Below are 13,663 nucleotides of genomic sequence, written 5' to 3'. Positions count from 1 at the left end.
TTCATTCTGCCAATTTGTGTAGAAAATAATGCTTCTTTGCAGGGGATGAACAAAGTACTAATGTTTATGTAACGCGAATTGCTCGTAGTGGTTTTTTTTCAGTAGCGTAGTAAATTTTCATTTGTGTAATTTTTGAGTTTTGGCAATTATTGGAGTAATCATTATTGAGTGTGATGATGGTAGTGTTGAATAACTTGAGAAGATGGCACATTGAAAGAGCATGTTCTTCGTGGATTGTGGGGCTATATACACCAAATTCTTGTTGGTTTTCAACCCACTAGAATACTGTTTTTTTTTTTTTTTGAGGCGAACCCACCAGTATACTGTTATCAGCAATAGAATTGGTGATTCTATTTATAGTTCTTTTTTACTCATTATAATTCTTATTCGAAATAATTATAAATATAGTATTTTATTTCATAGCTCATAACCCTCAAATTAAATAAACTAAGTTACCACATTGGTGGCTTTCCACAATTGATTCACAGGATTTAATCCATAATAAGATGCTGCCTGACATGTAAAAGAAAATACGTTCTGCTGATAAATAGATTTAATAAAAGAAAAGCTATCTCTCCTTTGCTTTTGTTATTTTCTGATATTGTTTCGATAACAATTAATCATGATGATAATCATAGACACTGAAATCACTATAAAGCAAAGATCCATTTACATAGTGAAGCATATAATAACAAATATCACAGAAGCAACAGGGATTTTCTGAGGTCCATTTGTCATCCACAGTCACTTTTTCTGCTCTGTAAATTTTACATACCGAGCATTTCTTGAAATGCAGCTTTGGCTCGTGCGTCATCAGTGGATAAGCTGATCGGTTTTGTACGTCCTCCGGATGTATAAGTCTCATGTCCCGTAATACAATTAAATGCTTGCAATCCCCCTAGTCAAACAACAGCATACGATTAAGATCAAATAAAAACCTCATTTTTCGAACCAAAGTCTTACGAACTCAAGGTCTTGGGTTCGAGTTCTATGGGGGCGCAGTTACTTTATATGTCAAGTGCAATAAGTTTGTTGTTTTTACGAAAAATCAGGTTTCTACTATAACAGAAAAACCTTTCCACAGAAAAACCCTATTAGACAACTGATTCCACGCTAGAACAGAGAAAAAACCCTTCCACAGAAACAATAGCCCACAATACACTGTATAGAATCTAAACAATGAGAGTAAGGATTTGAAGGGAAAAAAAAAGAACACAAACTCCAAGCTTGTATCTGTTGGCAAAAAGCAAATAACAAGATACATGCAAAAAGGTTTCAGCAATAAACATGAATGCAATAAGAAAATACTTGCAGTTCTTTAAGAGGTACTGTCAAGTGTATCTATCACATTTTATAATTGGCAATTCTACATTAAATAAGGTTAAGATGACGGTCGCAACAATATGGCAGAGGCCATATTAGGAAAGTGGGCTTCAGTGGAAAACAGAGAAAGGTAAAATATGTAAAGCTATGAGAAAAAACTTATCAATTCCATAACTACATTGTTCTACCATCTGTCTCACCACCCTCTGCACCCTCCCCCTACAACCTCTCATCGGCACTACTTCAACATACATTCTCATTCTTCATCTCATTTAAAAAAAGCTCCACAATTTTAATTTCCTCAAATAGGATACAGAAACTAGTCACCAGGATTGACAAATGCACTTCACTCCTACTCCTTGCAATGCAGCTGAGAGTATCCACACATTCTCTACTGTAAGGTGGGGTTGCCTACTCGATCGGCTAGGTTCTAGCAGTATCTCGAGTTGGTAAGAGATCCAGAACTTATTCGATGGCTTCACTGAAAACCAGTAAATAATGAAGATGTCCAAGTACTTGTTGGGTTCAGTATAGAGACACTCACAGAACACTCTATTTGATGGCTTTAAAATACTTGGGAGACACATATTAGTCTTAAACATCACACACAGACATATCAACATCAAAGCAAATCAGAAGATCACATGCAAAAGCCAAAGAACACTTGGATGTTCAGGATCAGAGGGCATCTGGGATCAGAGTAGGGGAGTCTTCGTTATTATTGATTTTTCGTGTTTTCCTATTATTTGTTAGTTAATTCTATTGTTAGTTATTTTCGGTTGCGGGGTTCTGTGTGGGCTTTTGCGCGTCGAATAAATGTTTCTACTCACTAAAGGAGAAACTTATGTAGGATCCTTGTGATTTGTGGGTCAGCGCTAGCATGGGCAGGAAGCAGGAAGATCGGTGTTTACCTTCAAAGTTAATTCAAGTTCAATAATTAATACTCATTGGTTCTGTTTTCTATTGTAGTGTTCTACTCAACTCTATCGCTTTGGTCCGAGCCTCCAGAGCCATACATGCCCAAAACTCGGCAAGCGATTTGAATGGAGTTAGATAAATAGATTCAAGGAGTTAAAGGAGAAGATTTCAACAGAATTCAGTTCCCTGGTGGGCAAACTCAATAGTATGGTTGCACCAGTTGCAGCCATACAGCAACAGTTTCATGAGCTGCAACTGAAATGACCGATAGACATCTATATGATGCAGAAATTCCGTGATGCCGAAAACAGCGGCACCGCACCCACCACGCCTACATTTCACACCACACCAATGAATCCAGCTACAGTTAATTCTAATGTTAATTATTTTGGAGAGTGGGCTCCTGTGTAGGAGTTTGCACTTAGGTTGAATAAATAGTTCCCACCAGCTAAAGGGAAAGCTTATCTGGGACCTATGTGATTTCAGAGTCTGCATGTAGTGCTTGGGCAGGAGAAGGAATCTCATGATCATTGTTTACATTCAGTTTTATTTTCTTATTCCAGTTGAACAATTTTTTCTCAACCATTTCGTATAGTATTGTGTGGTATTCTTTTTCTCTATCACACTTTCATAAGCCATGGTAGCACATCCTTTTAATAGGATGGGGTTCATTTTTCCAAGGTAATTTATTAGACCAAGTCACATAAATAATTTATTTGCTTGGAAATCTTTAAGCAAATAGCATAAATCCAAGCCCATGCAGTTTAGGCATGCAGGTACACATGTTACACACAAATATGAATGTTGTGCGACAGTTTAAATGATTCATTAGAAATGCATACCTGATGACAGTAAAGATACCCAGAACCAAGTCGGAAACTTAAGTCACAAAATCTTGTACTCTGCATATGAAGAGATTTGAATCTTGGCAGCTGCTGCTTATTGTCACTGCCCAAAAGGGCCTTTTGTTTCTGTCGCAAATCACCGGCAACAATGAATTCCAACTTTTCAAGTGCATCTTTCTTGGAGTTTTTGAGCCAATCAAGAATGGTTTCGCTGTAGTCCACGGACGAGGACTCCCTCATGTCATTACAAAAAACATCCTACAAACAAAAGTATCAGGAGGAATCAGCAGGAGGCTTTCTTTTTGTGGAAGCTAATCCCTCTCTCGGCCAGTGAAAGAACTTACTTCTATTAGAAAGTATCCAGAAGGATCATACTTCCCGGCCTTCTCCATTATCTCATCTGTCAAACAATATATTTTGTCTTTAACTTCAGTCAAAAATTGCCGTCCCAGAACCAGGAATTCTTGAGTCTACACATTTTTTAAAAACAAAAATCTTTAGTTGCAAATATATGACACGTATAAAAGGATTGAACAGAACAACTGTATATGGATTAACCACTTGGACTACAATCTAAATTTTGTGGTTCGTACGAAACAACAGAAGAAGAATATATTGTTCTGGAAAAAACCAGTCAAGAGTCAAAACCAGGAAGAGGAAACTGAGAATTGTTGTTTACAAACAATCAGCTCAAGGATTACCAGTTTCGCCAGTTACACGATCTACAAAAACATTCAGAACATTATATTAAGGGTTAATCATGTTTTGTTCTCCAACTTTCAGCCGTTTCCACAAAATGTCCTCAACTTTCATTTTCTCTCAAAAACCCCTAACTCTCAACTTTTTCTAAAATGTCCCAAATTCCGTTGTCTATCCAAAGACCCCCAACTTTCAGCGTTTTCCAGAAAATGTCCTCCACTTTCAGCATTTTCAAGAAAATGTCCCATTGTACGAATCCATTGATGGAATGATGAGTCGCCTCACCAGATTCTTAGGTGGAACGTCGTTTTATTGGGTGAGGTGGAAAAAAAAACATTCCTCCCAAGAATTCGGCGAAGTAACTCATTGTTCCATTGCCGAATTTTATATAGTGTGACATTTAATAGAAAACAGAAGTCGGAGACATTTTCTACAAAACACTGAAAATTGGGGACATTTAATGGAGAAAGCCGAAAGTTGGGAGTTTTTGAGGAGAAAATAGAAGCTGGGGACATTTTAAAAAAAACGCTGAAAGTTGGGGACCCGAAACATGATTTACCCTTATATTAATATCAAATACAGCCAAATTATTCATATCTACTGAAATTCGAATCACAATATCAATTACTAAGTTCTTGTCCTTATGTCGCATAGCGAGACAGCATGTAACACAATCTAATAGTTCCTAACTGACTAAAAATATTCAAAATAAGGGATTTTAAGAAAACATAAACAAATGGGGGACATGTTTTATTGAAGTAAGTTTCAGATGTCAAAAAGCTAATCTCACGATACATTTGTTGAAATGTTGAATGTCTGGGTATTATTTAAATTATTTAAAAGTTTGGACATTTTCAGAAAAAACCTCAAAGCTCAGGGTATACAGTGCTTACCCTTGTATTTATGAAAACCAGAAACGCTCAAAGGTTGAGGCATAAAGTGGTATTTACCCTTAAAGATTGTATGAAAGATTGACTGGGCTTACACCCCAACAAGGTACATATGGAACACATGTTCCTCTAGATTAGATCAAGAATGAATATTTAATAAGTAGCACAACAATAAACTTATAGTCTCCTTTTAATATACGTGAGGGGAAAATACCTTCAAAGATGTCTTTTTGTTATGGTAAACCTCAAAACTGAGGACAGCCTCAGGAAATTGCACAGGCAAATCACTACCAGTACTTGAGGCTTTCACCTGCTATGTATTTAAAAATGTCATTAGATACTAAAATAAATTGGATAAGCTAATTATGTAACAAAACATCACAACCACTTAAATTTTTGAACCCCTCAAACCCTCTTCCGTGAAGAAAGTGATGGGGAGGATAACCACACAACTATGCTTCATTTGGAACAAATGTTGCATTCATGAGTACCTGGGTTTAAAAAAGCCCAAGGCGCACGAGGCGTAAACATGCCCGGAGCCTAGGCGCAGGGCTTTAAGCTCAGGCGCGGGCTTTTCGTAGGCGAGGCGCACTAAAGCCAAAAACATTCTAATATATTTACCTACAATATATTTTATACCAAAAACACAAATACTTAAACCCACAAATACTTAATTTAAAACACACAAATACTTAAGTTTTAAAGTACACAAGTCTAAAAGTATGATCAAACAACTAATCAATAATCATCATCATTAAGTGCATCATCCCCATCTCCTTCATTATCTTTGTCTTCACCAATGTCCTCTGAAATTAAAAAAATGAAATTTATTAAACTATATAACAAAAACTGAAATTAGAAAACTGAAATAAAAAAGAACTTAAAAACTGAATTTGAAAGACTAAACTATAAAAGAAATTAAAAACTGAAGTATAAAAGAAATTAAAAACTGAAATTAAGAAAAAAAAAAAAAAAAAAAAAAAAAAACTGAATTAAAAACATGCTAAAGAGAGTTAAATGAAGTAAAAAAACCTAAGTTACAAAGTTTAATTGAAGTAATTGAGAAGGAATTGAAATAAACTAAAAAAACAATGCTTACCTGACTGGAGCAGATGACCAGCGGTGGACGGCTGGCGGCGGCGCCGGGCGGTGGGCTTCTAGGGCAAGCGGCGCGGAGGAGGGTGGAGAAAGGGAGGCTGTGTTGTTTTTTACTTTTGAAAAGAGAAATAACCCTAAAACCCTAAGGCTTTCTGCGCCTAGGCCCTAGGGTGCGCCTCTTGTAGGTGCGTGCGCCTGGCACTGAAAAAAGCCCTAACCCTGCGCCCAGCCTAAAGCCCTCGCCTAGGCGCGCTTTTTAAAACCCAGATGAGTACACCCCAAAACCTAGTTCTTTGAGAACTTGCCCGTTTAAATGTTTCATGATTGATGATTTATGATTGAATGATTTTATCCTCATTACTAGGATATCTTCAATCCTACCCTTTCAATGGGATATGAATCAAGCAAAATTAGTTCAATGATAGAAATTATCAAGGGCATTGGGATATTCCAAAGTTCCAATCCATCTTAGTAAAAACAATGGATTAACCTATACTATTTCTACCTATCTAGGCTAATCCTCAAAAGTAAACACCTCCTAAAGGGGGCTCAACATGGACAGTAATAAATTTATTACTCTATCTCCTTGACATGCAATCCAACTAATATTACCCAGCATGCACTAAAACAAGAAAATCTATAGTGAGATGTTATGGACTCCCATTGACATCAATGAATGGATTGCAAATAACTTATATTCTGTGTGCTTATATTCTGTTTGTAGATTAACATCCTCCATAAACCCAAAGTAATATTTGAAGAACGGATGAGATGAGTATTGTTGCACAATTGCATGATAAGCCCAATAGCTATGACATGAATGCAAAGTAATATCACCGCATGCTTATTAGTTACAAAACAAAACAAAAGAAACAGCAGAGCATACCACCCACGAAATCAAAGCCCAAAATTAAACTTCAATTCCAATTAATAGAACTTGCTAAATTTGTTGATTACATCACATTAAAAGGGCTAAAAGTATTGTGGTAACATATGCTTCACTTTAATATCTAATATCTTATTAAGTTAAAAATATTAAGTCATATCATACACTAAATCGAATATTTCTAAATCCTGACATGACAAATATCACTTTTGGGTGCGTTTACTTTGATGGATAAATTTATCCTTGAAGTGAAAATAAGGAAAGAAAAATGGTGAACTTCTCTTTTGTATAAAATGTGGAAAAAGAAAGGAGGCGTTTAAAGGCGTAAATTTTTGTTATCGCTCTTTTTCCCATGATAAATTTATCCATCAAAGTAAACGCACCTAATAAGTTTTAGTCTCACTAACGCATATCAATTATGGTAAATCATAGAAATAAAAAAATAATAATAATAAAAAGGACCTCACACAGCATTTAAGGCCACAAGAAAATGATTAAGATCAACGCCTAAGCTGCACAACATGTGAAAAATTAGAGTTAAATTTGACATCCTATTCATAGTCTATATGAATAAAATGTGAAAGTGGGAGGAAGAGAATGAAGAACCTTTTTTGACACACTGCCAGATTTCAGAGGTCTTATTTTATCAGCTTTTGCATTTACTCCATGTCCAGGCACCATGGAATTACTAGAGGGATAATGTAAAGACGGAACAAGGCAAAATTATAAATGCCACTCTTGATAAAATAGATGAAAAGCAATCAGCCACTTTCGATATGCTTACTTGAAGGAATGCAATCTAACACACGCTTTATCTTCTTCTTGTTTTAATTTAATTCTAGCTAGCTGCTCCACCTTTACAATATAGCTCTCCTGGAAAGAAGAAAAATTTATGAAAACACAATTACAAAATGCAAACCAGAACAGTAAACATAATTGCGATAAAAAGGAGCATGGATAGCGAGGTCACTAGTAAGCACATCAAAAGAGTTATTCTTTTTGCTACCACCCTTTCTCTTCTTCCTCTTCCCAGGCGGGCCTTTGTTTGATTTGCTTAAAACAATAGCCTTCTTGTCCTCTTCTGGATTTTGCAAACAGCAATTACATGAGTATTAGAAATCAGATGTATACACAATACCAATACTTCATCAAGCATAAAGTAGGGAAAGCTAGATCTAGTAATGACAGTTTAATAAAACTAAAAAAATAAAAGGATCTCGAATTCATTTAAAATAAACCTAAACAACAGACTTCTTTCTGCTCCCAAAAGTTAATATACAGTCATCAAGAGCTGCCAGATCCAACTATTTACAACCCAAATTCAAAAATTTGCATGGTCAAATCACCCCAAAGCACACTATATAGTTGGAAGTGATGTCAGTGTTGTGAAAAACGCTCAAGGCAAGACGGCGATGAAATCGCACCATTTATACGCTTTTATTGGTAATTTATTAATTTACGCTTTGGTTGGTGTGAGGTGGCGCCTCAAGGCGATAAGTTGGTGAGGCATAATTTGAGGTGGTGCTGAGTCTGACTTTTTATAAAAAAAATTACTCCCTCCGTCCCATATATAGCCTTGGCGAAAAAGCCCCATTTATATAGGCTTATTTTCATAAAGAGTAATACTCCCTCCGTCCCAACTTTTAGTATCCAACTTTCCTTTTTTGGTCGTCCCACATTTTGGTATCCATTTCTATTTTTGGTAAAAGTAGGTGGAGCCTTTACTCCACTTTAATTATTTTAACTCTCACATAAAATGTGGGACCCTTATTCCACTCACAACACATCAATCACTTTATTAAAACCCGTGTCGTTCTCAACTGGATACCAAAAGCCAGGACGGAGGGATTATTTTTTTTACCCATTTATTACTCCCTCCGTCCGCCAAAATTATGTAAAATTGCTTGGGCACGGGATTTAATAAAATTAGTGATGATTTTGATGTAGTGGAGAAAGGGTCCCACCACTTTATGAGATGTGTGGTTGAGATTGAGTTTTGAGTGGGTTTTTTGTAAATAAAGAGTGTTAGTAAGGATAAAATATTAAAGAAGATGGTGGGACCATTGCCATAAAAGGAAAGTAACATAATCTTGGCGGACGCCAAATATAGTAATTTTTACATAATTTTGGCGGACGGAGGGAGTATTATATTCCTATTTAATTACTTCAACTTTAATACATCATTAAATAATAAATATGGGCATATCAGGAAGTTTACATATATATTTTCATTTCCAATGATTTTTCTTAATCCTTGTGAAAATCTCAATCAGTCTATATATATGGGACGGAGGGAGTATTTTATTTTAAAAGCCCATGCACAGCCGCAACTTTTTTGATTAAGTGGGCCCTTCAATAGAATTATATTTTAACCCTAATTGATGCTGATAAATCTTCATCAAGGCCAAGCAAGAAGAGAAAGAATAGCACAAATTAAAAAGATAAAACTTCAATTACTAACTTCAAGTGAAAGAAAATTAATTATTATTCTTCTAATCTTCATATATACTTATATTGAATGTAACATAGGAAAAAAAAGGAGAGCCATACATTTGATCGATAAGGAAGAGAGCTAGGAAAAGGATGAGCATGAAGATGAGAATGATGATATTGAGGAGATATATACAACAAATTTGGATGTGAATAATGATGAAGATGAGGATCTTGAATCTTGATGATTGGGATGTTTAAAATTTTAAATATTTGATAATCCGAAGAATTTTTTGTGCTCGATGTGAGGCTTACGCGGTTACGCCTCAAACCACCTAGCCTCGACGAGGCAAAACGCCTCAATTCAGCCTTAAGCTTTTCACAACATTGAGTGATGTTGGGAAAAGTAAATGAAGATATTGTTCATCACGTACATCCAACAAGACACAATTGAGATTTTTATTCCGGAAAGAGCCCCACTGATCATTGTGCATTGAATTTCAACAAGAGATGCTTAATATTTCCAAACTTTCAGGCTTCAGCGCCCCAGGAAATATACCTCAATATACCTCGTATCTGAGTTGTGCAACAAAAAGGAAACAAGAGTGGTATGTGTACGGTGTACCATGGTAGGATATAATAGAATAGCAACTTAACTCTTAAGCATATTTTCCATTGTTTTCACCTAATACAATTGAGTTCACCACAAAGGCCCCATATACTTTCCTACATTGCATCTATGGCTAAAAGGCTAGAATGTAAGATTCTCTAGTCTCTCTCTAGAAACCTACTGCTACATGCAAATTATGACATGGACCGGATAACATCGTCGGAAGATGAAAATCACCATTCTCTAGCTATTTTTCAACAAAAATAATGTTGGGTAATGGATGAATAGTGAATGAATAAGAAATGCACTTCAATACATGAATCTACTGAACATGTAAGAGACAACAAAGCCAAAACTATTTTCCAGAAGCACAAAGGGGAAAAAAGAGAGGGAATAATATCACTCCATCCCAAAGAAGCGTAAGCATGATCAGGTTCTTTTTTTACCTGACCTGGGGCTCAAACACTCTTCTGAAACATGTGGATCACCTATAGCCAGTTCATCGACCTGTTATTATACACGAAAAGGAGATTATCAGGTATTGAAAGCTAATTTAAGCACCACTTTTTTCAAATAAATTTCAGAGCAATTACCTTGAAAGCTTCTTCAAATGCTTTATTGACTAACTCATCCTCCTGAATTATTTTGAGTTCATCAACCCTTTTTAAAATGTAAAATGCACAAGATTAAATGTTAGAGCAGAAGTCAATAATGAACAATACTGATCAGCTAAAATAAATTAAATAATTAAATAGAACAAGACATAGAAGAAGCCTCACTGACAAAACACAAGAAAGTCACTAATTAATAAAGTAAAAAAATAAAAATAATTGAAAGTACATTAACTGACAGAGTGTTGTTTCATTGAAGTGCCCACATATTAAACCAGCACAAAATCCACAGAATATACTATGAACTGAAAATGTAGAAATGGTATGTACAATATTTACCTTCAAAACCAAGTGTTAAACAAAAATTAAGAGTACATTCTGACACCAGAATGTGAACCAATTCAAAGAATTTCTCACAACTAAAAATTTAGAATACATTCTGACAACTTATCGTTCTCGTTCCCAAAGCTAGTTCATTAGCAAAAAATATTACAATCAGGACACTATGATGCTAAATATGGTCAATCATGAGGTATATTATTGCATAACATCAAGTAGCATAACTGCATAACCAACTCCTCGTAAGACATTGAATCTCAATAGTTTTACAAAGGATTATGGAATTAATGAATACTTACGACGTATCTTCATCGCAAACCTGTGCAGTGTCTCCATATACCTCTTCTTTCAAACTCTGCATGGAGGTAAAAGAATTGCAATAATTTTTCCTAGAAAATGATATAGCATCACTCAAACGAGACAGAAGAGTATGAATATAATGAAAGACAGGAGAAGAAAATTAACAGCGCAAAATACCAACAAGCAAACCTCAAGTTCTTGAATTACACTAGTTTCAAAGTGTGGGACTCTTGTGAGCGGACCAACGAGATCAGAGACATATATTGGACCACCAAGCGGAATTGAGACATAGAGGTCTTCTCCACCCTCATCATGACCCACCATCGTAGGACAGCCGTCCGCGAGAAGCTGTCTTGGGTGGCGCTAGGCTAAGAATTCGATTAAGCGGCGCTGGGAGAAGGGTTTCCGGAAACGCAAAGGCGGAAGAGGCAAGGGTTTCGTTCCTATGGAAGCGACGGTAAGGGTTTTTGTAAACACAATTTCGCCAATCATGTATAACATAACATAGAAGGTATTAAAGTAAAAGCGCTTCTAACATGTAAAATCATTTCATTCATTTGTGGCGCCATTGTCACACTCTTTTGTTAGTCGCTTTGATCCCGAACCTCTAACCACCGACGGATCGTTTCTCTCATTCATTAACCTTGAGACGTAACCCAGGCCATACATTGCAACACATGCTTCGAAACACATCAACCAAGCACCATTATAACGCATCATTTATTGTTAGCGCACGATGGAACCCAGCGTGCCACTAATAAAGTGTACACAGTTCTTAGATAACATGTTAGGTCAAAAAAGAACCTTGATCGATACATTACGAGCCTTTAATAGACTAGAACACAAAAAAGTATTTTTAGTGGATAAACATTTACGAGCCTTTAATAGACTAGAACACACAAACGTATTTTTATTGGATAAATACATTTGCATTTCATTGAAACATTTATGAGCCTTTAATAGACTAGAACACACAAAAGTAATTTTATTTGATAAATACATTTGCATTTCATTGAAACATTTAGAGTATATATAATACTTTTATAAAGTAAGCCCACCTCAATAGGATAAATCTTGATGAAAGTGATCATGGAAACTTGTTATTGGAGTGCACTAAATCCCTTGGTCAACAAAACCTACAAAAATTATATTCTTAATAGGTCTCGTGAAACTAACCTTTAGCCAAAAAAGAAAAAAGACTAAATTCTTGATCCATTACGGCTGGGTTTTCGAAATTTAGATTATAAATATTGACAAAATTCTCAGCTAAGGCACCAACAATACCCTCGACTTTTCTTTGAAATTGAATTCATTCAAGAAAAGCCCATTTAATCATAATTTTTTTATTCATAGATCCCACCTAGACAATGTATATCTATATACTCCCTCGTTCCCTGATAAATGTATCACTTGGTCGGCAGCATGGGTTTTAAGAAATGTTTGGCAGATAATATGTTGAGTGGAAAAAAGGGACCTAGGGATAAAAATATAAGGATTAGTTGTAGTGTTTTTAAGGGATAAATTGTAAGGAGTTGTGTGGGATCATGTCCCAAAATAGACGTGATACATTTTTAAGGAATGGATGAAAATATACACTTTCAGGGACGACGAAGGGAGTATATATTAAAGCAAAGAAATCATCCGCATAGATTTCCCGCCTACCACACATCCAAAAACCCATTGGACAATAATCATTTAATCATCTTATTGTCCAATAAATTTGGCCGCCTACCCACCCAAAAAATCACTGGATAATAATCATTTAATAACCATATTGTCAAATAAATTTAGTTTCAAGCAATGTATTCAAGGTACATAGTGTCAAATAAATTTAGTTTCAAGCAATGTATTCTAGCTATAAGGAAGAAGCCGCATCATAGACTAATTGGTTTCTTCTAATCTCCATCATCCTCGTGTACTTTTCAGAACAATCTTTTACACCTTCATGATTTTTAACCATAGTTGCCTTAAACTAATTGAAGCCTTGAAGGAATGAATTGAATGACTTACCCGTTGGCCGCTGTAAAGCCCGGAAGGAGGCGAGCGGACTGCCGTCTGCCGGACTGCTGCTGCGTGCAGCTGGGATGACTGCTGCAGGTATGCAGCGCTGCTGCCGACGTGCCGTGCTGCGGCTGCTGCCGGAGGAGGCGGGGCACCGCGATCCTGGCGCGTGGCTGTCGTCCGAAGCAACTGAGGGGAAAGAGGCGGTGGTTCCAGCGGTAATCTCGCCGTAGGGGAAGAAGCTACGGATTTTGGGGGTTCCTTTTTCGTGATTTAGAAAGAGAAAGGAGGGGAGGGGGACGCCGGTGGGGGGTAGCGATGGCGGTGGCTTCTTAAAGGTTTGGGGTGTTCCGGTCTAAGGGTGATTGGCGTGGGGGACAGAGCGAGAGCAGAGAGGCGAGGGAGATGAGGGTGGCTGGCGGCGGCAGGTGGCCGCCGGATTTGAAGGCGGAGAAAACGTGAGTTTAAGAGAGAGAGAAGTAAGGGAGAAAACAATTTGGCGGTTAACTTTTATTTTATGTTGGGCTTCCAAATTGAAAGTAAGATTGGGCTTTCAATTTAATACTTTAAATTGAGATTTTAATGCATTAATGGGGAAGAGTGTTTGGGCCCATCTAATTCTTTGTGGGGCGACTATGGACTCTTTATAATCATTATCATTATTTAAAATAATAAATTAAAATTTTATTTTATATTTTATTTATATTAGAGTA

At 36.4% G+C, this 13,663-nt stretch overlaps 1 protein-coding gene across 9 annotated transcripts; it reads right to left on the bottom strand.

Annotated features, from left to right (window-relative positions):
- Positions 1-552: 552 nt before the first annotated feature.
- On the bottom strand, positions 553-13,007 carry LOC131019074 (snRNA-activating protein complex subunit-like). Of its 9 annotated transcripts, none has more exons than XM_057947756.1 (13): positions 12,960-13,007; positions 12,008-12,085; positions 11,127-11,392; positions 10,949-11,004; positions 10,293-10,359; positions 10,146-10,206; positions 7,640-7,740; positions 7,444-7,532; positions 7,266-7,347; positions 4,890-4,988; positions 3,431-3,556; positions 3,084-3,344; positions 553-898 (listed from the first exon to the last, which is right to left on the bottom strand). In XM_057947756.1, the coding sequence occupies exons 3-13, from the start codon at positions 11,271-11,273 to the stop codon at positions 617-619; spliced, it is 1,371 nt and encodes a 456-aa protein (XP_057803739.1). In that variant the 5' UTR covers positions 11,274-11,392; positions 12,008-12,085; positions 12,960-13,007; the 3' UTR covers positions 553-616. The 9 variants fall into 9 exon arrangements, with proteins under 9 accessions (XP_057803739.1, XP_057803751.1, XP_057803775.1 ...); XM_057947768.1 differs by having other exon boundaries at positions 4,890-4,985; positions 12,960-13,006; XM_057947792.1 differs by having other exon boundaries at positions 11,157-11,392; positions 12,960-13,006.
- Between the last annotated feature and the right edge of the window lie 656 nt (positions 13,008-13,663).

The sequence above is a fragment of the Salvia miltiorrhiza genome, chromosome 1, assembly GCF_028751815.1.
Source record: "Salvia miltiorrhiza cultivar Shanhuang (shh) chromosome 1, IMPLAD_Smil_shh, whole genome shotgun sequence".
Lineage (NCBI taxonomy): Eukaryota > Viridiplantae > Streptophyta > Magnoliopsida > Lamiales > Lamiaceae > Salvia > Salvia miltiorrhiza.
Note: the sequence above shows the minus strand (reverse complement) of the source record. Positions and strands in the feature narration are given on the sequence as shown.

What these genes read in the sequence shown, in the direction of transcription:
- LOC131019074 (XM_057947756.1), bottom strand. Translation starts at nt 11,273, where the DNA reads ATGGTGGGTCATGATGAGGGTGGAGAAGACCTCTATGTCTCAATTCCG. An exon ending in GTGTTTGAGCCCCAGGTCAG is followed by an intron (nt 7,741 to 10,145) that starts GTAAAAAAAGAA and finishes TGCAAAATCCAG; the next exon opens with AAGAGGACAAGAAGGCTATT. An exon ending in GGTATCTTTACTGTCATCAG is followed by an intron (nt 899 to 3,083) that starts GTATGCATTTCT and finishes TTGTTTGACTAG; the next exon opens with GGGGATTGCAAGCATTTAAT.